General features: G+C 37.7%; 1 protein-coding gene across 2 annotated transcripts in view; it reads left to right on the plus strand.

Moving 5' to 3' along the window:
• ADGRG6 (adhesion G protein-coupled receptor G6) overlaps positions 1-22,570 on the plus strand; it is a 136,439-nt gene that overhangs the window by 95,461 nt on the left and 18,408 nt on the right. For both annotated transcript variants that reach the window (XM_081295583.1, XM_081295584.1), the window contains exons 10-21: positions 102-213; positions 1,231-1,295; positions 1,937-2,147; positions 3,076-3,247; positions 4,534-4,674; positions 7,124-7,243; positions 8,805-8,850; positions 10,317-10,423; positions 14,115-14,242; positions 15,160-15,428; positions 16,823-16,919; positions 19,678-19,961. In XM_081295583.1, coding sequence (XP_081151709.1) covers positions 102-213; positions 1,231-1,295; positions 1,937-2,147; positions 3,076-3,247; positions 4,534-4,674; positions 7,124-7,243; positions 8,805-8,850; positions 10,317-10,423; positions 14,115-14,242; positions 15,160-15,428; positions 16,823-16,919; positions 19,678-19,961 — 1,752 coding nt within the window. The remainder of the gene's footprint in view (positions 1-101; positions 214-1,230; positions 1,296-1,936; positions 2,148-3,075; positions 3,248-4,533; positions 4,675-7,123; positions 7,244-8,804; positions 8,851-10,316; positions 10,424-14,114; positions 14,243-15,159; positions 15,429-16,822; positions 16,920-19,677; positions 19,962-22,570) is intronic.

Here is a 22,570-nt window from a genome sequence, read left to right on the forward strand (position 1 = left end):
AATGCATTCCTAATTACCAGGATTGTATTTGGTTTTCATCATGCACCTTTAACATCAAAGGATGGACTGATCTTTCTCGTGCTCATTCTCATTTCTCTCAGGTATTTGTGCTGCAGTGGAGGAACCCACAGGCTTTTACTGGCCAGCTATCCCACCTTCTGAGTACACCTATCCATGTCCAGACAAGCCTGGCTTTTCTGTAACACGGATATGGTAATATTTTCATTGACTTGTACCAACCAAGCTTCACACTATCCATTTCCAGGGTACATGTACTGCTCAGCAGTACTGTTGATTGGGAAAAAAGGCAGGAATGTATGTGCCTAGATTGTGCTTATGTATGTGCCTAAATTGTGCTCTTCTGGGTCAGGAGGGTAGAGATAAGGTTAGCAGGTTGCCCAGCAACAAACTCAAGACATGTCTAAAGAAAAATCTAGGAACTTGGAAAACAGAGGGTGGTTCCAGGGCAGGCACCTTGTGTATAGCTGACCCTAGCCAGCTTGTAGCCGTGGAACATGCAATTAAAAATCCCAAGACTTTTTAACTGTTTGAAGAGAAGTAGCAAAGAGGGAATAGACAAGATCCAGGCTTAGCAGTCTGCTGATAGAGACTGTCAGAATATGAAGTTTCCCTGAATGTCTAACAAAAAACTCGAGAAACAAGATAATTGTAGGGATTCATCCAACTGCTAGTCTCAAATCTAGTTCTTCACCCTCTACCCCACTCCCGGTTAGAGCTTCCTAGGAGGGAATTCAGAAATGGAAACTGCTTAAGTGTGACAGCTGCTGTGTTTGACACTTGGTTGAAAGAAGGCTTTAGAGATGGATGAACTGGAATTTAAAATGTAGCCTGACCTCTTTCTGGCTGGAGACCTTGGGAAATTCCTTGGCTTCTCTTGGCTTCCCTAAGTCCATTTCCTCATCTATAAAAGATGGATTTCCAGAGTTATGTGAAATCAAAATCAAAATGTATCTATAAAGTTCTTGAAGCAGTACTTGACCAATGTATTCTAGGTTAGGATACAGGATATTGCTTCTATTTTGATTCTGTGATGTAGGCTACTCATTTCTTCCAGTAAGGATTTTTAGTATGCACTTTATTTCAACATATTACAGCTTTATTTTCAGATGGGACTTACCTAGATATCATTAGAGCTTATTAACTAATATCAAAAGCTGTCTTCTCATTTATGTCAAATATTTGAAATATCTTTTTGTTGTTGTTTCATAGTTACCGCAATCCTTCCAACACTTCATTAGCCGAGTGGGGGCCCCTCGATTTATCTAACTGTACAAGTAAGTGAGCAGCTTCTCTGTTCATTCCCAAAATGAAATGACCTTATGCCTCATGGCTTTCACCCTCTTCAGACATGTTCTTCTGTGTGCTACTGTTTTAATACTAAAAAACAGGCATATGACTGTTTTTCTTAAGGTAGAAAGTACATGCTTCTCTCATTCTAGCTTTATATTCTATTTATTCTATAAGACTAAAATAGTGAAGAAATTTTAGAGAAGACTTTAAAATATATATGTGTGTATATGTATACACACACACACACACATACATATGCATAAATACACACCCCCCAAACATACACAATTACTACTGTCAGTATTTTGTAGTATTGTCAAACAGCAAACGTGCTTATTCAGAGATTCTGTACCATTTCTTTTAGAACAATATATCAACATTGGTCTCTTAGAGTTGCTTATGTCTTTGTGTCTTACTAAAGAGAGAAGTTAGTTTGTGTATAAATATTGTATTGTTACCCTGTGCAGACAATCATAAGGGAATGCACACAGGAACCCTGCTTCAACTATAAAGTAAAATATCACACCATGTTTTGGATCCCTGGACATGCTTAAAATGAAATGTGCAGTAAAATTTTCTATGTTGTTTCTTCAGCCTTTTTTTTTGTTGTTGTTATTTGTTTTAGAGGAAGTAAATGAAGTTGCTAATCAGATTTTAAATTTAACTGCTGATGCCCAGAACTTAACCTCAGCCAATATCACCAACATTGTAGAACTGGTCAAAAGAATTGTGAATAGTGAAGAAAACATTGATTTAACACTCGGCTCGACTCTAATGAATATATTTTCTAATATCTTAAGCAGTTCAGATAGTGACTTGCTTGAATCTTCCTCTGAGTAAGTACCTCTCTCTTTTTTTCTTGAAGAGTAAAATTTATTGAACAAATGTGTTGTTGTATAATTTCAAACCTATCTGAGGACTTTGTGGCCTGCCTTAGTAATTAAAATCTCTGGAAGATGCATGGACAGTCCCCAAGATCATTCATAAAGGGAACTTCAAAAAGTTCTCTCTTTTTTTTCTTTTAAGAGAGATAATTTACAAAATGATTAGAGTTGTTATCAAACAGTATATGTAAATCCCCATATCATTTGTGTATTTGAAAATTCCTGAAAGATTACTTACCTGAGGGACATTACTTGGTCGATGTAAGTCTACTGTCCTGTGAACTGGGCATAAACTGCCACAGCTATGTGATTGTTTGCCTTTTAAAGTGAAAATGCCTAAAGCAGGTAAAAATGGACCTATTTTTATAGAATCCAGTTTGTGTCCAATAATTTCACTTAATATGTTAATATTAAAGTGTTTAATTATTTTCTGTTCCCTTCTTTTCAACCACATTTCTTTAATGAAAATTTTATATTCATTGAAAGGTATTCTCCAAGTTAATTTGTCTTCAAAATAATAAATTACAAATATTTTCACATCATATTGTTTCCTTTGATTCTTTCTAAGTTATAAAGTGGGGAGGGTATTTTTCTTATGAGCAAAGAGAGGCCAAAACAAACGAAAGACAGTACTTGTTCAGGATAATTTAATTGTTGGTTTCCCTTAAAGAAGATATTTCTCTTGAGGATGAATCTGTCACTGTGATTCTATGTTTTAACTGATATTATTATGGTTTGGAGTAACTTTGTGGATATTTAAGTTATTATCAGAAAATTTAAGATAATTTTATGTAGTTTGTATTTTGCTATGCATCAAGACATGTGATCAGGTATCTAAAACATTGTGTACTTAACAGTGACATCATTGTCATTTCTTTAGGGCTTTAAAAACAATTGATGAATTGGCCTTTAAGATAGACCTAAGTAGCACTCCGCATGTGAATATTGCGACTCGGAATTTGGCTCTTGGAATATCGTCCCTGAACCCAGAGACGAATGCAATTTCAAATTTTAGCATTGGTCTTCCAAGCAATAATGAATCATATTTCCAGGTAATAAACCACAATTTTCTCTAATTTTAATTAGTTAATTAGATACAAACTTGCTGACCACTTTAACAGTTGTTACTTCAAGGACATGTATGCCCAAGAGGTGGCAGGCTGGTCTGAATATTGGCTAAGTTTAATTCTATCAGCAGCTACAAGTATTGTGGGAGCAGGGAGAAGGTGCCCCTTCATAGCTGAACAATAAGAGGTCATCATCTATGTGAGGTGACATGGAGCCAGGTGTTAAAACATGAGTTGGGGCTGCCATATTGGGGCACCAAGAATCAATCCATTGAGAAGAAAGAGGTCTATTAAGGACTCTGGAAAGTGAAAACCTTTTTACCAGTGATTCTTAAACTGAACATTAGAATCTCCTGGAGAACTTATTAAAACCAATTGCTAGACCTTACCCCAAGAGCTTCTAATGGAATAGGTCCTGGGTCAGACCCTGAAATTTGCACTTTTGAGCAAGTTCCTGAATATTACCAGTGCTGCTGGCCTGAGGATCACACTTCAAGAAATAATGACAGAAAAGTCTGTAAATAGCAGGTGACACTGAGACTGGACAAGTGAGCTGGGGCCAGATTAACAGAGAGCCTCTTGGACATGTTAAAGTCACACTTCAGCAAATAATTTCAAGTGGTTCCTATGTGCCCCAAAACACTTGCCACAAGAACAAACAGAATAAATGCAGCCTACTTTTTTACCTGGCAAAATGTCTACGTGGAGCATAATAGTTGTTTAGCTATAGAAATAGACTACACTAAAAATAGAAAAATGTCTGGAGCCCAGGGTTCAAGGAAAACTTTTTTTTTTTTTTCACACTGAGTGAAAACTCAGAAAGCACTCTGTAGCTTGAGCTATGGTTTCAGTACAAATGATATCTGAGAGTGTTCGGAAAATTTCAGCTGTGGCCTCTTGACAGAGATAATTCAGTTTCTGTACTCCAACAACTTCAGTCTCTTTCACTAAGTGTTTTAAAAACAACTCAAAATCTGATAGGCTAGATCTAATCCTCATACAGGTCAATATTGACCAGTTTGTAGATTTTAGGTTTCCTTAGTCAGAGTCAATGTGTTTTCTTCTTTGTCGGGCATTGTAAACCTTGATTGAGACTCTGGATCGTCTATGGGGGTTTATCCAGGAGCTGAAGAGGCTGCCATGGAGGTCCAGGGAGCCCCGGCTCTAGCTAACTAGGTGTTTGCAGTTGTTCTGTCTCCTTGGTCAATGGGTGGAGTGAAGTATCCTTACTATGTCCTTGTGTTCACTCCACCAATATGTGTGTGTGACAGATGGATTTTGAGAGTGAACAAGTGGATCCACTGGCTTCTGTCATTTTGCCTCCAAACTTACTTGAAAACTTAAGTCAAGAAGATTCTGTATTAGTTAGAAGGGCACAGTTTACTTTCTTCAACAAAACTGGACTTTTCCAGGTAAGCATCAATTAAATAATTATTTTTCAATGGCAACTGAAGTTTCTTTGTTAAAAAATAAAGATTAAAGTTCATATTTCTTCCAAATACATCAGAAGGTATTAGAAAAATTAATCTATTAATTAGAAAATGAATCTATTTTATTTTCAAAATAAAAAATGTTTTTTATAAGCAAAAGGTTTTAAAAATTTATTTTAGAAAATAATGTGCTTATTAATAGGATAAGTTTATTCCAGTTTTTAAAATTAATAAAAAATAGGCTAAAAGTTGCATAATGAATTAAAAATTGAGTTACTAAAGAAGCTACTATTTATTATTCCCTTTGTTAAATATTTTACATTCCTCAGTCCTGTAGGCCTTCAGAATTAAAGAAATTGCACACCAAAGGAAAGGACTTTTTTTCAATTCAGCAGGAAGCACTGTTTATATAATGAGCAGCATTCTTGGCTTTAATCAGTTTTCCCATTAGTATTTCAAGAGACCTTTGGCCTTCACACATCCGCAGAGTAGGGTGGCATTGTGCTGAGCACATATTATCATTTTTATTGGCTTTAGTTCTAGAAGGTCCACTGCCAGCAAACGCTGGTGACCTCTGATTGCCTTTAAGAGTACAGCCCATATACAGCAGTTTCACTGCTTTTCTTAAAACCTGTTACATTCAAGATACCACAGTATTCCAACGGTGTGATCTGTATAAGAGAAAATCATGTCTCAAGGGCAGGAGAACTGTTTTTAATAAATCCATTCTATGCATCACACAGAGAGGAATGGCCAGGTAGATTACAGATTAAAAAAAATGCCATGGAAGCATTGATAGAAAATTGCTTCAAAAATTTAAAATTTTACCTGTGAACCTTTTAGGTACAAGGTATATAAAACTTTTGAAATTCATATAAATATCACTTACTAAAAACATGATTTACCCTGAGGCTCCTATAACTATAGATGCATACAACTGTATTTATTAAAATTATTGTAATTTGAGGTTTAGAGTGATGTCACCTTAAAAACAATATTAAAATACACAGGAGACATCACAAAATGTGAGTGATGCTAGGCACAGTGGTGAATGCCTGTAATCCTAGTGGCTTGAGAGGCTGAGGCAGGCAGGTCACGAGTTCAAAGCCAGCCTCAGCAACTTAGCAAGGTCCTAAGCAATTCAGTGAGACCCTATCTCTAAATAAAATATTTTAAAAAGGGCTTTTGACATGGCTCATTGGTTAAGTAGCACCCCTGGTTTAAATTGCCTTTACCAAAAAAAAAAAAAGTGATACAAAGAAGGAGGTCAGGGGTCTGGTTCATAGGAGTAGTTTAGGAGAGTTCTTAGAGTGAGAAGGATCTGTCACTCTTTTGAGTCTTCTCAGTTTTCCTTCTAATTTGGCATCTCCCTATCAAAGTTGTTATTAGGAAACGTATTTTTGGTTTTTTAAAATAAATTAACAGCAGAATGAAATACTGCAAGTTCCATAGTACTAACATAATAGGCAAGATGTAAGTATATCCATATGTACATACATACATACATACATACATATGTATAAGCATAATAGACAAGATACATAGATATATGTACATTATATCTATCCTAGAATAATAGGCAAATATATAGGTATAGATGCATTTTAAATAGAAATCTGGTATCACCAACCAATAGCCAGCATTTTGATAGTGATAACTATATAAAATTAATAAAAATCTCTATTTTGGATGCTGAATTTTTCTTGGAATTTAGGACATTTTACAGCTATTCCAAAACAGCTGATTTATAAGCTGTTGTATGGAGAGAAATTTAGGAGATTTGACAGGAAACACGAGGGAGGAAAATAAAACAGAACTTGCTGGAGAGACAGCCTGTTGGTCTGAGTAATTTTGCAGGACAGGTTCCACTGCAGTGAAGTCTTCAGGTGCTGGCATGTAGACAGCACAGAAGAAGGTGAAAGTTCTGCATGGGACTTGCATCTAGTGGAACTACATTTAGGTATAGGTTAGTAAACAGGCCAGGCTCTTGGCATGGATGTAAAAGATGAATTGCTTTTTATTTTTCACATCAAATTTCCTTCATACTTCTCTAAAGGAAAGAAAACTTCATCTTTTTTCTAGAATAGGGAAATGAACTAATTGTTTCACACTTGTTCATGAGTTTATATTATTTATGGGTTTGCATTGTTTCAGATATGAACTGGCTGACATCAGTTACCCCGATCACGAATGCAGTTTTATGAATACTACCTTATTATACTGGCTCATAATGCCCCCTCAATGTATTTATTGTGATAAGGGAAGTAGCACAGCTCCTTCAGGAAAGCCAGCAATTTTATGTTATAAACAGGATGCTCTAGAGTCGAAGATCTTAAGTGTAAAAATTGCTGACAGTTTGCTTATTTTGGAGCACAGAAGCAAAATAAAAGTGTGTACTTCTGACTAAGGCACGCAATTTTTTTTCCCAAAGGATGTGGGACCCCAAAGAAAAACCTTAGTGAGTTATGTGATGGCATGCAGTATTGGAAACATTACTATCCAGGACCTAAAGGACCCTGTTCAAATTAAAATCAAACACACAAGAACTCAGGTAAGAAAATGCTACCAGTTGTGACTGAGCAGTGCAAACTATTTCAGAGAATTGTGGGCCTTTTCCTTTTACATGATAGTAAGTAACTGGCACTTTTTATGAGGGCAAGAATCAGTGTTCCAGAAGGGAAGCCACCAGTCAGGCAGTGCTCTGCGGTCACCATGAGTATCATCAGCTTGGGGCATGGTGTGGGAATTAGTCTTACCTCGGACTCATGAACCAGAAAGCATGGGAGTGAAGAAAAAGATAACTGTTCTTAAAAAATGACACACATCATTTCAAATAAATTGGATCTAATATCTTGCACCATTCTACCATAGGAGGTTTTGGTTGTGTCTCTATATTTTTAAAGTAAAAAGTGACTGCAGTTGGGAATGTCAAGGAGCAACAGGAGGGAAGATTTATTCTTTAAGGGGTTAGAAGTTGCTTGAAATCTTGGCAAATGTTACTTCTCTTGCCTTATTGAACTGTCCCCAGTGCCCTGGAAACAGGTTTTCCCACTTTTTTAGAGGGCCCAGTGATGATCCTGCCATTTATCTGGCAGGGAGAGAGCAGACAGATAAGGGCTAACAACTGGAGTTAAGTCATTGCAGAATCCTTGGAGAGGATCCTTGGAGACCTTCTCCAAAGAGACCATGTGGCCTCTTTGTTTATCAGCCCCTTTCTCTATAAAGGAGGATTTTTTAAAACCTGTGGTGGAATATACTTGACAAAATTTACCATTTTATCATTTTTAAATGTGCGGTTCAGTAGCATTAAGTGTATTCACATTGTACCATCCATCTCTACAAGTTTTCCATCTTCTTCGACTGAAACTCCATTCCCATTAAACACTACCTCCCTATTCTTGCCTTCCAAGAACCTCTGGTAACCGCTGCTCAACTCTAGATCACTATTAATTTGACTCTTCTAGGTACCTCAAAAAGTGGAATCGTACAGTATTTGTCCTTTGGGACAATAAATTGATTATTTCACTTAGCAGAATGTCTTCAAGACATAAAGCAGCATCTGTCATCGGAATTTCTTTTTCTTTTTAGGGTCAGATAATATTCCATTATATGTATATATCAGAATTTATGTATCCCTTTGTCCATCAGTGGACATTTGAGTTGCTTCTAGTTTTTGGTTATTGTGAAGAACACAGATGTATAAATATCTCTTTGAGTTGCTTCTTTCAGTTTGTTTCTGCATATATACAGACACAAAGAAGAATTTTGAAGAATGTGAAATTATAGTATAAAGAGCTTTGCTAAATATTAGGAATGGTAGTGGATGGATTCAGTATTTAATGATGGGACATGTAGTAACCTGCAGGAAAAAAAATGGGTGATATGATTCCTCATAAGGTTTCTAAGGTTATAGCTGATTTTCCCTTGGGATCTCCATTCTGAGAGAATATCCTCTATAGATCACCTTGGGTTTTCAGGTTGTATTGGCATGTCTCATGCTGATCTATTTCTTTGTGAACCCTGTAGCATTTTCTTCTTTGCCACATTTCAATCATGTGCTTTTTAAGTTATTTTAAACACAATTTCACATGTTTATTCTTGTGTTAATATAGGAAGTGCATCGTCCCATCTGTGCCTTCTGGGATTTGAACAAAAACAGTAAGTGTTAAAATACTGGTTGTCTTAATATAGATAACAACGAATTTTAAACACCATTAGACACCTCCATTTCCTTTAATTCCACTCCAAACCACAATGAGTCACAATGTAAGTGTAAGAGCAACTGAACTGCAGATTTTAGTTTATATCACTTAGGAAGTCAATTCTAATTTATGTAACTTTTTAGACACTACAAGAAGAAATGGGCATACTTGACTTTTTTTTATTTTAATGAAACAACTCTTTGATTTCAGTCATTTGTCAAATACGGTATAGACTTTTGTTGTGACTGTTAGTTGAATGTAGGCACACACTTGATGTTATTCTTCTAGGATACATAGGAAGATATTACTTGGTATGCACAAGTCATATGATTAGAAACCCAGCTTCCATTTCAAGTTAGGGTGGGTGGAGAACACACCAAGGAAGATAAAGATAGGGATGGTGATAGTGGACGTGGATTAGAGGAAAGAAATGAGCAGCCTCCACAACACCGCAAACAAATAGAGTCTGTCAAAGTAAAGGAACAAGCACATCATTAGGCCGCAGCTGTGGAAATCTCCTTGAGGGGATTTTCCTCAAGCATAAGTGATGAAATTCATGTGTCTGTACTTTCCACGTCCCCTTCCATCAGGGTCCCCCACTGGAATTATCGTGGCCAAATCTGTTCCACCAAAATGCTGGCTACTTTGTTAAATGCCAGTAATATTCATTTTTAGAGAGAGAGAAAGACAGAGAGTGCCCCAAAGTGGTCAAACCTCTTTTTTATTTTGGACAATCCTTGTTCTAGCTGGACAGTTTTGTGGTTTGGTTGCACAATTTGGAGACCCTGATTTCATCATATACATTTGTTAAATATCACCTTATATCTTTACATGCTATTCAAATAAATGGATCTCATATTTTGATCATAAGAGTTGTTCATACTCTATATTATACTATTAAAGTCAGAAAGGATACACTCAAACCACGAGTAGTTAAGTCATCACCATGCTTGACTGCTGTGCTCATAATCACATATTCTAAGAAAGCAGACCTCCTTTGTTCTTAGGGCTTCACAAAAATACAGACCCATCCTATGGAGCAGTATTGGTCTCCAGAAAGTTCCTTCGCATGTAGCACATTTGAAAAGGAGCATTCTTTATAGAAACTTTTTTTTTCAATTATGTTACAATTAAACTCAAACATTTGAAGAACCCCCAAACACTCCAGTAGAACACAGTGAAACACAGGTTCCACAGATTCACTATCTATATTGTCTCTAACTGCCTGCTCAGCACTAGCCTCCTGTGAGTCCAGGATCCAGGATTATTTTACATATTGGTAAGTTTATGAATGGCATTCATTGCACAGATAAACTCAGTAAGACAGACCAGATGAGGCTGAGGCAGATTTCCTGAAAGTCATCCCATTCCTTATGGAGAAGATGCTGTTGCTCTCACTCTCTTTATTGATTCCTCCCACAGAAAGTCTTGGAGGATGGAACACGTCAGGGTGCATTGCGCACAATGGTTCAGATGCAAGCGAGACCATCTGCCTGTGTAACCACTTCACACACTTCGGAGTCCTGATGGTGAGGGGGGTTTCTAAGCTCATTTTGACATCATGTAATTTCAGAAGGCATACTTCTTTTCTTTTTTTTTTTAAACTTTTCTTTTTAGATTTTTTTTCCTGATCATGCCCATCTATACCCTAAATCTTAATTCTTAAAGAAAAATCTAATTAGTAGATAACATATATTAAAAATATAAGAAAGTAATTATAGAACTCTACGTGTTTTTTACAGTATTGACAGTGATGACAGATAATCCCAGAAATAAGAAAATCTCTGTTAAGAGAGAAATAGAGTCTTGGAAACAGGGAGACAGGAATAAGAGGGAGGGAAAGTTAAAGAAGAAAATGTTGGAAGAGAACTGTGAATTGTTTGATCAAAATTTTTCTTATGTTATGACTCAGTCTGTCATTCTGTACCAGGCTCTGTGCCAGGGAATCTTCCTCCTGGAGATGGCAGCACCTCAGAAGAGATTAGTGACTTGTGTTAAATGGAGACCTCAGTGATGATGGGCGTGGTGTTTCTCTGGCTCTCAGGCCTTGTATCATTCTTTTCTTCTTTTCTTCCTTCCTTTTTTCCCATGACTTTGTTTTTTTTTTTCTTTTTTATCTTGTTGGCCAGCCTGCTCAACAATTTTAAACAAAAATTAGAGCACATCTTTGTTTTTTTAATCCCACAAATTTTCACCCCATGTCCAAGGACTTATTTGTATTTATCCATAGACTTGCATTTTCCCTTTTATCTGGTACACTAGTGTTTTTGCACACACTTCTGGAATCCAGACTGCCATCCAGATTATCACAGCCATTGTTTCTGTATGGTTTCTGTAAAGGAACCAGCCACATTTGTTTTTAAATAGGAGATGGGAGTAGTGCAAGCTGAGTCAAAAAGCTTTTCCAATTGAAATCACAGACATGAGGTTGTGTTTATCCCCCTCCTTTAAATCTTAGGCACTTCTTCCTGTGGGGACAGGGAGGAAGTGGTAAGGAACTGTGGGATGTAGCATTTGGCTCATGAATATACTTGGCCTATGCAAATAGCCGATGTCACATGGCAACTCTGCAAATTGTAATTTTCCTGACAACCCAAGACATTAGTGCTCTCAGGGAGGAGAGCAAATCATTGAAAAAGGTGGTGGCAAGTCACAGAAAGTAACTTTTTAATGTTCTCAAAATACAAATATTTTTTCTTTACTGCCAGAGCATGAAAATGAATAATTAAACTGTAAAATGTTTTTCCCTAAGCAATCTAGAAAGAAAATTATATTTCTTTCCATATTCTTTTTTCTTTAAAAGTTAAAAGAGAAAGTTTTCGGAAAATACTTATTTTCAACAGTTATTCATTCAGGTATATGAGCCTTAACTTAATTCATTGAAATATTTTAACCGTGTATGTGTGTGTGTGTGTGTGTGTGTGTGTGTGTGTGTGTGTGTGTGTGTACACATAATTGCAGGTATTGAGTCTAATATTAGGTAAATAGATAATAGTTACAAAAGAGAATATTAAGAGATAGTTCATATGCAGTCAGATTTTGGCTACACATTATTTTAAGTGGTCAGTTCCTTCATATATTATTTAAATTTTATTATGAGTTTATGATTGTACATTATTTTTCCTGTTGCCATCTGATTAAACAGTTAATTTTATATATATATGGAAATATGCATCTTTAGCATTATCTTTCCATTTTATACCTTGGCTGTTTTTATAGGATTGTAAATTGCTTTAAGTAAATCCTGCCAAAATTCATCCTTTCTGGCCATGTGTTCATATCCTTTCAGCTTTTCCAGACCACCAAGATTTTGCTAAGAGTTTTTCTTAATTTACGAACTCTTTATTAATTTGCATAAATTTTTCTGAGACTAAATTTTTCCCATGACACATTCACCCAGAATCATATCTTCCAATCTACAAATGTGTGAGGGATTTAATGTCCTCTACTACATTTCTCTGTAGTAAAACTGACTTTCATATTTTGAACATTAGTGTATTTTCATGTTGGCTGGTTCAGAGGGACAAATATTTCCATTCTCCAAAAGTTCAAAACAGCATGAGAATTGTGGGTAAATGGGAATCAGTAAAAAGCCTTAATTTTTATTTTAAATTTTGGTTTAATTGAGGTTTGCCAGTCAATTGCCTTATCTAGATGGCAACAGAGTTTTTTTTAAGAGGTAGTGACATACCACATGGAGGTCCCTCAAGACTGTGATTCAGTTCTCTGGCCTATGCTGTCCTGCAGTGACTGAACTGTGGTGAAGTAGCCTGTCCAAAGTCAAGTGGCACTGACTTAGAACTTCCTACAAGGTACCATGGGAATCCCATGTGCCCCAGTGTTTTGAGGAATTATTGAATTAATAAGATTGGAAAGGGCCCCTCTGACTTCCAGCACCTGCTTCTGCTGATTTCCATCACTTTGTGCATAAAGGTACTATACCTGTTCCTTACTGCATCAGTCATACCTGGAATTCACTCTCCTTTTTTTTTTTCATTTTGCACAAATGTACACACATAGAAATACCAGTAGCTCAATGCCTATGTGAGGGGCACATTTCTCTTTTTTTAAAAAAAATATTTTTAGTGAAAGAAAATTTTAAAAAAGATATTATGGATATAATGCCTTTATTTATTTATTTGTTTGTTTGTTTAATGTGGTTCTGAGGATCAAACCCTATGCCTCATTGCATGCTTGGCAAGCATTCTACAACTGAGCTCCAACCATAGACCAGGAGCAGATTTTTTGACACTTGGTGAATATTAAAGAAAAATAACATAGAGGAGGAAAAAAATTTGTTACAAGACCTAAAAGTTTAAACTGGATGTTTAATAAATCCCTTCTCTAAGAATGCTGAATTTTTGAACATTTGCATGATAGAAGTGACTTTCTCCTCCAACTAGGATTGAGTAGTTGATCTTAAGATTTATCCCTATTTCATTCCCCTATTTAAGGAGAAAAGAAGATTTTCCTACCAGGTTTAGACTTTGCAGGTCTGCCTAAGTATATTGAAATTAATGCTTCATAGTAACATGCTGGAAAGTGTGCTAATCTGAAAGAATATGTCCACTCCACTACAACCCGAACACTGTAAATTGCATCCTTTCAGGTCTATAGGGATCAAGATGCTGTGACCCAAAACCTCTTAGTGGCTTCTCATTTATGAAGAATAAATAAATAAACCACCACAGCTTCTGCACACCAAGCTTTAAACTGACCACAATTAAAAGCCTTAACACCATCCTTAGAGCCACACCCTCGTAGCCACCACCAGCTTCTAGTTGTCTCCTGGCTGAGCACCTTCAACCCAGCAAGGAATCTAAGGGTAGGAGGGTCTGGCCACATGGGCTCCCGTGGCCTCCATTTGTACTCATGCCCCAGTCCTGTAAATATTATAAATGGGTCTAATAACATTATGCATGGCAGCTACCTCCTCTCCAATTTCAGTTGGGGGACCTGTAGTTTTATTCTTCACCTTAAGCTGGAATTCAAGGAGCTTGGGTAAGAAAGTAATGATAAAAATACAATGTGCACCTGCTTTGGTCAGTAATTTTCTTTCACATAGTGACCCACAAGAGTGCAAAAGATGGCAATCTTAACATTGACGTCCATTGTTGTGTTATCCCCTGAGATTCTGTATGATGTTAGCAGTGAACTTTTAGTGGCACAGAGCACCACTCTGGAAGAATTCTTAACAGCTTCTTCCCATGTCTTGTGCAGGACCTTCCAAGAAGTGCCTCACAGATCGACGCAAGAAACACGAAGGTCCTCACGTTCATCACCTACATCGGCTGTGGAGTATCTTCCATCTTTTCAGCGGCAACCCTGCTGACATATGTTGCTTTTGAGTAAGTATTTATCTGTCTGCCAAGCCCAGTGCTAACTGTTCCAAATGTGAAAGAGAAAATTGCTTTGGCTCTTGAAAACAATTATATACTCTGTGATTCATGTCGGGTGGTTCAGTTTTCAAGTTCAGGTTTCTCCTAGTATCACACAACATGAATTTTCCAGCTATGAATCTTAATTGGTAATTACCATACTTCTATTTATAAGATGGTTTCACGTAGGTTAAAGATGATTGACATTTAAGTAAATACAAAGTGTAAAAAGTACTTTGTACTTTCTTCACTGTACAGATGAAAATATTTTTAAAAGATGAAGGTATTTGCCTCAGTCCTGAAACAGGATTTTTTTTTTAAATAGGAGGATCTTTAATTCATTAAAAATTAAGAAACTTCAAAAAAATTTAGGGGCATTAGTTTTTTAATAAAAATGTCATTCTTGTACTAGAATTTTTCCTGGATTAAAAAAAGATATCTGAAAACCAGTTGGGAATTTTGTGCACAATTGGAAACAGTTTTGCAATAAAATTACTATTCAAAAAGTTTTTATAGGCTGCCAAATACTCATAAATATCTTTAGCCCTCTGCATAGTGGAACCATGTCATAAAGATGGGGCTTTCTCAACTATTATACAGTTGCAGAAGATATGAAGTTACCCCCATGCTCAAAAAAATAATAAATTAATAGAGGGAAAATCAACAGAATAGAGGTGAGGGGTCAGGAGGGGGAGGAGGGAAAGGTAGCCAGTAGGAACTGGTGTTGAAATGGAGCAAATTATGTTATATTTGCATTTATGAATATGTTAGAATGAACCCCACAATTATGTAAAACTACAGTGCTAAATAAAACACTAATAAAATAAAAAATTTAAAAAATTATTTACAATATGTGTTCTTGTATTTGTATTTTTCTCCCTTTTTAGAAAACTGCGAAGGGATTATCCCTCCAAGATCCTGATGAACCTGAGCACAGCCCTGCTGTTCCTGAACCTGACCTTCCTCCTGGATGGCTGGGTCACCTCCTTCGGCATGAAGGGACTCTGTGTTGCAGTGGCTGCTCTCCTCCACTTCTTCCTTCTGGCAACCTTTACCTGGATGGGGCTGGAAGCCATTCACATGTACATTGCTTTAGTGAAAGTATTCAACACTTATATTCGCCGGTATATTCTAAAATTCTGCATCATAGGCTGGGGTAAGCCTCCTAAAATTTTTTTGACTTTGTTCTTTCTATCATGAAAATTGCCCAATTCTCATAAGAAAATCCAGATTTCTAAAGAACAATACTGTTGAGAGAAACTCCAGCATTGTGAGTTATGCGGATTAGAGATACATATCCAAAGGAAGGAATCCTCCGAACTATCTTTAAAAACCCTTCTACAGGCTGGGCACAGTGGCGCATGCCTGTGATCCCAGCAGCTCGGAGGCTGAGGCAGGAGGATTGTGAGTTCAAGGCCAGCCTCAGCAATCTGGTGAGGACCTAAGCAATTCAGTGAGACTCTGTTTCTAAACTAAATACAAAAAGGGGGGGGGGGGTGGCTAGTGATGTGGCTCAGTGGTTAAGCCCCCTGGTTTCATGGGTTTAATCCCTGGTACCAAAACAAACAAACAAACAAACAAAAAAAAAAAACAAAAAAAAAAACCTTCTTCTACAGTACTCACTAAATTCAGGAGTAAAGGAGAAGCCTTAGCTCCTGACTCACCACCAACTCATTTCCTGAGCTCAGAGCCAGCCCACCCAAGTCTGAAGCAGCAGCTGGCCAACCGCGGCACATTTCCATTATACCTCCTGATATAAAGGCCAGCTGAGACTCCTCACTGTACTCATCCCTAAACACATGCCCATGTTGTGGAAACCAGAGGAAGAATGTGAGTTTTGTGTGTGCAGCTAGGAGACTTACAGAATTTTTGCCTTGAACTCCATCAGACATAGAGTGGTTGTGTTAGTCTCTTTGGAATTATCTCATCTGGCTTCTTTCTTTGTCTGGGTTGTATTATTGGGCCTAACCTTTAGAACTTTCTCAAAAATCATTTTCAAATGATAATATAGAAGCATGAGACATTCCCAAGATGTTCAGCGCCCCCTTAGGAGGCAGTAAAAGCTTTGTTCAGGGAATTGGGCTGGCATACATTTCCCCTGTAAATACGTACATGAATATGGTATTGATTCTCTAGAGAGAAAAGAGAAGACTGTAAAGATTTTATATCCCTGTTGTTCCCCTCACACTAATTTTTCTAAAGACTTTGCCTTATCCAAAAAGGGGGGAATTAGCTGCCATTGTTGTATCTGCCTGAACTCTGATGGCCTAATGAAAACCACATTGGCTCATGCTGGATTCGATAGAATCAGGTTTGGGACCTCTAGTAAGTTCAGCTAAGCAAATAGAACTTTAATTGTTGCCAAATGAGTTTCATGTTCCACTCCAAGAAGAGACTTTGTGGTTGATTCTAACCAAGTTGCCCTTCTAAGAAGTTTGTCTGCTGTGGTTGGGGGAGGGGGGCTCTTCTGCTTCCTTGCGATTGTCCATCTTAAAAATCAAGTTCCAGATACTTCTGAAGAGCTGTGCGTGTCCTGTCTTTTTGTAACAGGTTTACCTGCCTTGGTGGTGTCCATTATTCTGGCAAGCAAAAATCAAAATGAAGTCTATGGAAAAGAAAGCTACGGGAAAGAGCAAGGTGATGAATTGTAAGTGATATGAACTTGGGGAACCTACTTGTGAGGGACATACTCCTGTTTCCTTAAACTTAGTATTAAGTTCCCATGCCAGAGTGAGGCTCTCATTTTAAAAGGTTTTAGTTCATTTGCATCACATTGTCAAGTTCTCTGCTACTCCGCAGATGGGTTTATTTGAATGTCCTGATGTGTTCAAGCTGCTTTTCTTTTCTTTTTTAAAAATATAATCAATTAATTAATTTTCACTAGGTATATATGACAGCAGAATGGATTCTGATTCATTGTACACAATTGCAGCACTTTTCATTTCTCTGGTTGTACACAATGTAGTGTTGCACTATATGTACAGTCATACATGTACCTAGGATAATGGTGTCCATCTCATTCTACCATCTTTCCTACCCCCACTCCCCCTTTGCACCCCTTCCTCCCCTTTGCCCCATCAAAGTTTCTCCATTTTTCCCATGCCCCACCCCCATTATGGATCAGCATCCACTTATCAGAGAGAACATTTGGCCTTTGGTTTTTTTGGGATTGGCTTACTTCGATTAGTATGATATTCTCCAACTCCATCCATTTACCTGCAAATGCCATAATTTTATTCTCTTTTAATGCAGAGTAATATTCCTTTGTGTATATACACCACAGTTTCTTTAATCATTCATCTATTGAAGGGCATATAGGTTGCTCCAACAGTTTAGCTATTGTGAGTTGAGCTGTTATGAACATTGATGTGGCTGCGTTACTATAGTATACTGATTTTAAGTCCTTTGGATATAGACCGGGGAGTGGGATAGCTGGGTCAAATGGAACCACAATTTGACCCAGCTATCTAGCTGCTTTTCTATGCTAACATGGTACTCCGTCATCCAGGGAGTTTAGGAGCAGCATAGGATACTGCCTCCTCCCTCCAGGAGACCCATCCTATTTGAGAAAAGTCCACAGTAGCCCTACCTCCTGAGGCCCTTCAGGAGAGTTCAGTAGCAGTGTCTACAGTGAATGACTCAATGCCAATGTGAGTGTTATGGGGAAATGGAGAAGATGGAGAAATTAGGGAGTCCTTGAATAATTTGAAAAATTTTCTTCACACAATGAGCTTGCTGAACTTCAGGTCTTCTAGTGTTTGGATTGGGGAGTGTGCTCTTGTATCTTATCAGTTACACCACACTGCTCTGTGCCTGTGGATTAGATGGATGCTGAGCCAGCAAAGAGCGTTCTCCTCCTGCAAGGAGGTCCATAGCACCACCTGTCCATGCACATTTCCTGCCTGGATCACACAGCTGCGTCCTGTGGGTGGTCTCCTATGCACCCTTCCCTCATGGTCTTCCTTTCTTTCACATTTCTAACATGACACTGGAAATACCCCACAGGAACTAGGGGGAATGTTGGACCTAGGTGGAACATTTTAGGATTAAAGGGACTTCTATGTATAATGAAAAAGTTTACCTCAGGGATAAGTAGTGCTTATTTGTTTCCTTAATAAAATATGTTACAAATAAAACAAGTTAATAAAATAAGTTCCAAATAAAGGAACTAAAAATGTGTTAAAATTTCCAACTAAAGGAACTTACAAAGTATGTTAGCCAGTTCTTACAGGACTTTAAAGTGCCACTTAGTAATTTGCTGTGACATCAACAATTTCTCATTTATTGAGTATTTACTATATGCCAGTAGGTTCTAGGATCCCAAGATGTTCAAGACAGCTTTTGCCTCCATGGAGGATAAGCTCCAGTGTGGAATACTCCAAAATGATGACCATTTACACTTGAAGTTAAAAATAAACTCAGTTACATTAAATCATTCATCCAACTGTACCTAAGAATTTCCATAGCATAAATTGGGTACTCAGGCATCTGCACATTATAATGCAGGTCAACTTTACCCATAGAATACTTTACACAAGTAGTTTTCAAATTCATTTCATTTTCTCATCTGTATGTCATTCTGAGTGTTAAATATAGAGTATATCCTTCTTCATCCAAAAAAATGTTTTATAATTAATGTAAATTTTATAATTTTGCACGATAAGTGTCCATGTAAGAATGTTAAAATTCTATAAGGTGTTGTCCCAACTAGACTAGTCATATAGATAGGAATTACTTTGCTGTAATGAATCCATACTTAGTTGTGACTTAAATAAGGAAGAATTAACTTCACATGATAAGAAATGTGGATGTGGCATTCAGTGACACTGAATTTGTGTCTACAGAGTTAGGGGCCAACAATTTTAGAGCTTTCTGGGCCTCTAGCTCATTTTCATGTTTAAATACAAAGAATAAATAGGGGCCTTGCCAACTGAGACTCTCAAGAAAAAGCTATCCCCAAAGTCCCTTAGCAGATTTCTAGTTCCATATTATTTTGTAGAAAAATCTCACAAGGATGCCCCATAACAACAATGAGCAAAAATGAGTGCTTCAAGTTCTCATTCTTAGAGTACAAAGCACACTAGAGAAAAGTTCCAACATAGTTTGGGGTGAGCCAACCAAGCGTGTTCAAATACCTAATTAGAATTCAAGAAGCCACTTTGTTTTCATTTTAATGTTGACTGAGCTAATTAGATATTAAGATGGTGGCCATCCAAAACCAAACAAAAAAAACCGTCTAGGCAAAGATCAAAGAAGAAACTGAGGGCCAGGGAAGTGAAATGACTTCCCAAAGATTTTTAAGAGAGAAGTCTGCAGTCAGCCCAGGGAAGCCAAGAGAAGTCTTAAGTAAACAGTCTAAGGTAATAAATCTCTTTTCCTTTCTCATTTCTTCTTCTCTCTCTGAGCTGTTGGATTCAGGACCCAGTGGTATTTTATGTGGCCTGTGCTGGGTATTTCGGAGTCATGTTTTTCCTCAACGTCGCCATGTTCATCGTGGTGATGGTGCAGATCTGTGGGAGGAATGGCAAGAGAAGCAACCGGACCCTGAGAGAAGAGGTTTTGAGGAACCTACGCAGCGTGGTCAGCCTGACCTTCCTGCTGGGCATGACTTGGGGTTTTGCTTTCTTTGCCTGGGGACCCTTAAATGTAGCTTTCATGTACCTCTTCTCCATCTTCAACTCACTACAAGGTAAGATACACGGTACCTGAACAATTTCAGCTTTCTTATGTTTATAAACAGCTTCCTTTTGGACTTTCTTTTGTCACTGTTCTTAGTATTTTGCACAAGTATAGGTACAAATGGGAACCAAAAAGGTCATTTAAAAGGTCTGGAATGATAAATTAAGTGTCAGTTTGCTTTTTTTTTTTTTTTAATTAGTGATGTATCCCAAGCACCTGTGGCAGTGCCTGAGATAGTAGGTGCTCAATGAACATATGCTAATGCATGAATGAACGTGGAGCAGGAAGGTATCCAGTTGAGCCCCCAATGGCAAGTTTAAAGGGCACCAACACTTTTTATCTTCTTTCCATTGGGATGAGTATTACTCTCGATGAACTTGTCCGATGTTGCTTTACAATGCGTGGCCAGATAAGCATTTGGAAATATGTAGGGACAGAATCATTTCACACTTGAATCCTTGACTCCTTGGATTTCAAAATACATACCAACTCTTATTCAGAAACTTTGTGTCTTTTCATGAGATATGGCAGGTAGTTTATTTTTTTTGCGGGGGAGGATGGCAATATTGGGGGTTGAACCCAGGGCATAGTGCATGCCAGAGTCAGGCAAGCATTCTACTACTGAGCTACTTCCCCAGCCCACAGTTAGTTCAATGTAACAAACATGTGCCAATGGCCTTCTGTATACAGAAACTCATGGCTTCCCTCCAGGAGCTTACACTCAGATTTCTGATTCCACAATATTATGCCCTAGTATAGTCTATAATGTATTGAACTTATTTGGGGGCTGGGTGGAGTACCGGATCACAGAGCCACATCCCCAGCTCTATTCTATTTTGTATTTTATTTAGAGACAGGGTCTCTAAATGAATTGCTTACTGCCTTACTGTTGCTAAGGCTGGCTTTGCACTCGCAATCTTCCTACCTCAGTCTCCTGAGCTGCTGGAGTGTGCCACCGTGCCTGGCAATATATTTAATTTTTAAGATTAGTTGTATAAAAATTACTCTTAATTAAATGACATTCATTGAGATATCAGATGTGCCTGTGTTTGACAGAACTCCCCAGGTCAGAAACATGATGAGTTTAACACCTCAAAGAAATTGGATGGGTTCTCCCTATAGGTATATTCTGAGAAAATTTTAATTTACGTACAGGACCGTACTGTTCACTGTTTGTCTTCCTAGGTCCATTACTAGCTCATAAACTGAAAAAAAAATGTCAACAAGTAGGTTCTTGATGATTGTCAAATGGATTGCTGGGTGAAGGAAGGGACCAACTCTGGGCCTGTAAACCCAGCCTGAGACTCTTCTGGCATAAATATACATTAATTAGTTCAGCAAATTTTGTTTGAGTTCACTCTCCCATAACAGAAGACATATACAGGCTTGTTATCATTAGTAAATAGAATAATAAGCTCAAGGGCATCTCCAAAAGCTGGAAACCGAGTATGTAGCAGATAAGTACATCTCCGCTGGGATCTCCTGCGAAGTGAGTATTCCTCTATTTAATCTCTATAATATACGCCATCAAAGTGCCTACATAAATATTGACAAAGGTATCCATTGACATTAAAAATTCCATGGTTTTACGTTTCAGGATTGTACATGAAAGGCCCAGGGATCTGCCAGCCCCACCTTGGTTTTGCTTTTAGAATTTCCTGGCGATGTCAGCAACCTCCAGCAGCTGCAGTTGTCTGTGCAGCTCTGTTTCCATTAGGGAGAACTGGGATGTTTTATTTTTCTCAGCATGGGTCTCCTGTCAGGAGGGAAAAATGTTGTAAACCATCATCAAGTCAGGGTTCTTCATAAATCACCGACTTTTAAGACTGATTTTAAATTATATAAATTCAGAACAGATTTCTGCACATCCAGTGATATTAAAAACACCTCCTAAAAGGGAAATTTAAATTAAAAGGCAGTGATACAGAGCACATGAGCCTACCAACAACTTCTTACCAGCCAGGCAGTACAAAAATGTCTTGGGATGCTATGGAAATTTACTTAATGGTTTTTTATTAGTGAGTCATTCTTCCAGTTGAGGCTTTGTTCTCAGGAGTCTGTGCTTTATTGAAAGAAGCCTGTAGGAGCTAGACAGTTGGGCTTTTGTTGGTAGTAGTGTTGTTTTGTGGTCCTGGGGATCGAACCCACTGAGCTACATCCCCAGCCCTTATACAGCTTAAAGAAACAACTGCTGGAGATGGAGGCTCATGCCTGAAATCTCAGCAACTCCACTCGGGAGGCTGAAGCAGGAAGATCAGAGAATTAAGGCCAGCCTCAGCAACTTAGTAAGACCCTAAGCAATTTAGCAAGACTCTGTCTCAAAATAAAAAATAAAAAAGGTTGTGATTCTGTGGTAAACTACCTTTGGGTTCAATACCAAGTGCGAATTAAAAAAAAAAGAAGAAAAGAAAAGAAATGATACTACTAAGTAACTGAAAGATTTAAGATGGACCCAAGTAGGACTTTGGCAAACTATGTCTATTGCCTTTCTGGCTAGCCTTTTTTATTTTATCCAACTTTTTACTTGGGACCTTTGCTCCATGGAGCTTCTATTATTCTAGAGGACACGAGTGCTCATCAAGTGCATTGTATATAAAAAGCACCTTGTAATGTTGCAAA

The sequence above is a fragment of the Spermophilus citellus genome (assembly GCF_964194105.1).
Source record: "Spermophilus citellus genome assembly, chromosome: 5".
Lineage (NCBI taxonomy): Eukaryota > Metazoa > Chordata > Mammalia > Rodentia > Sciuridae > Spermophilus > Spermophilus citellus.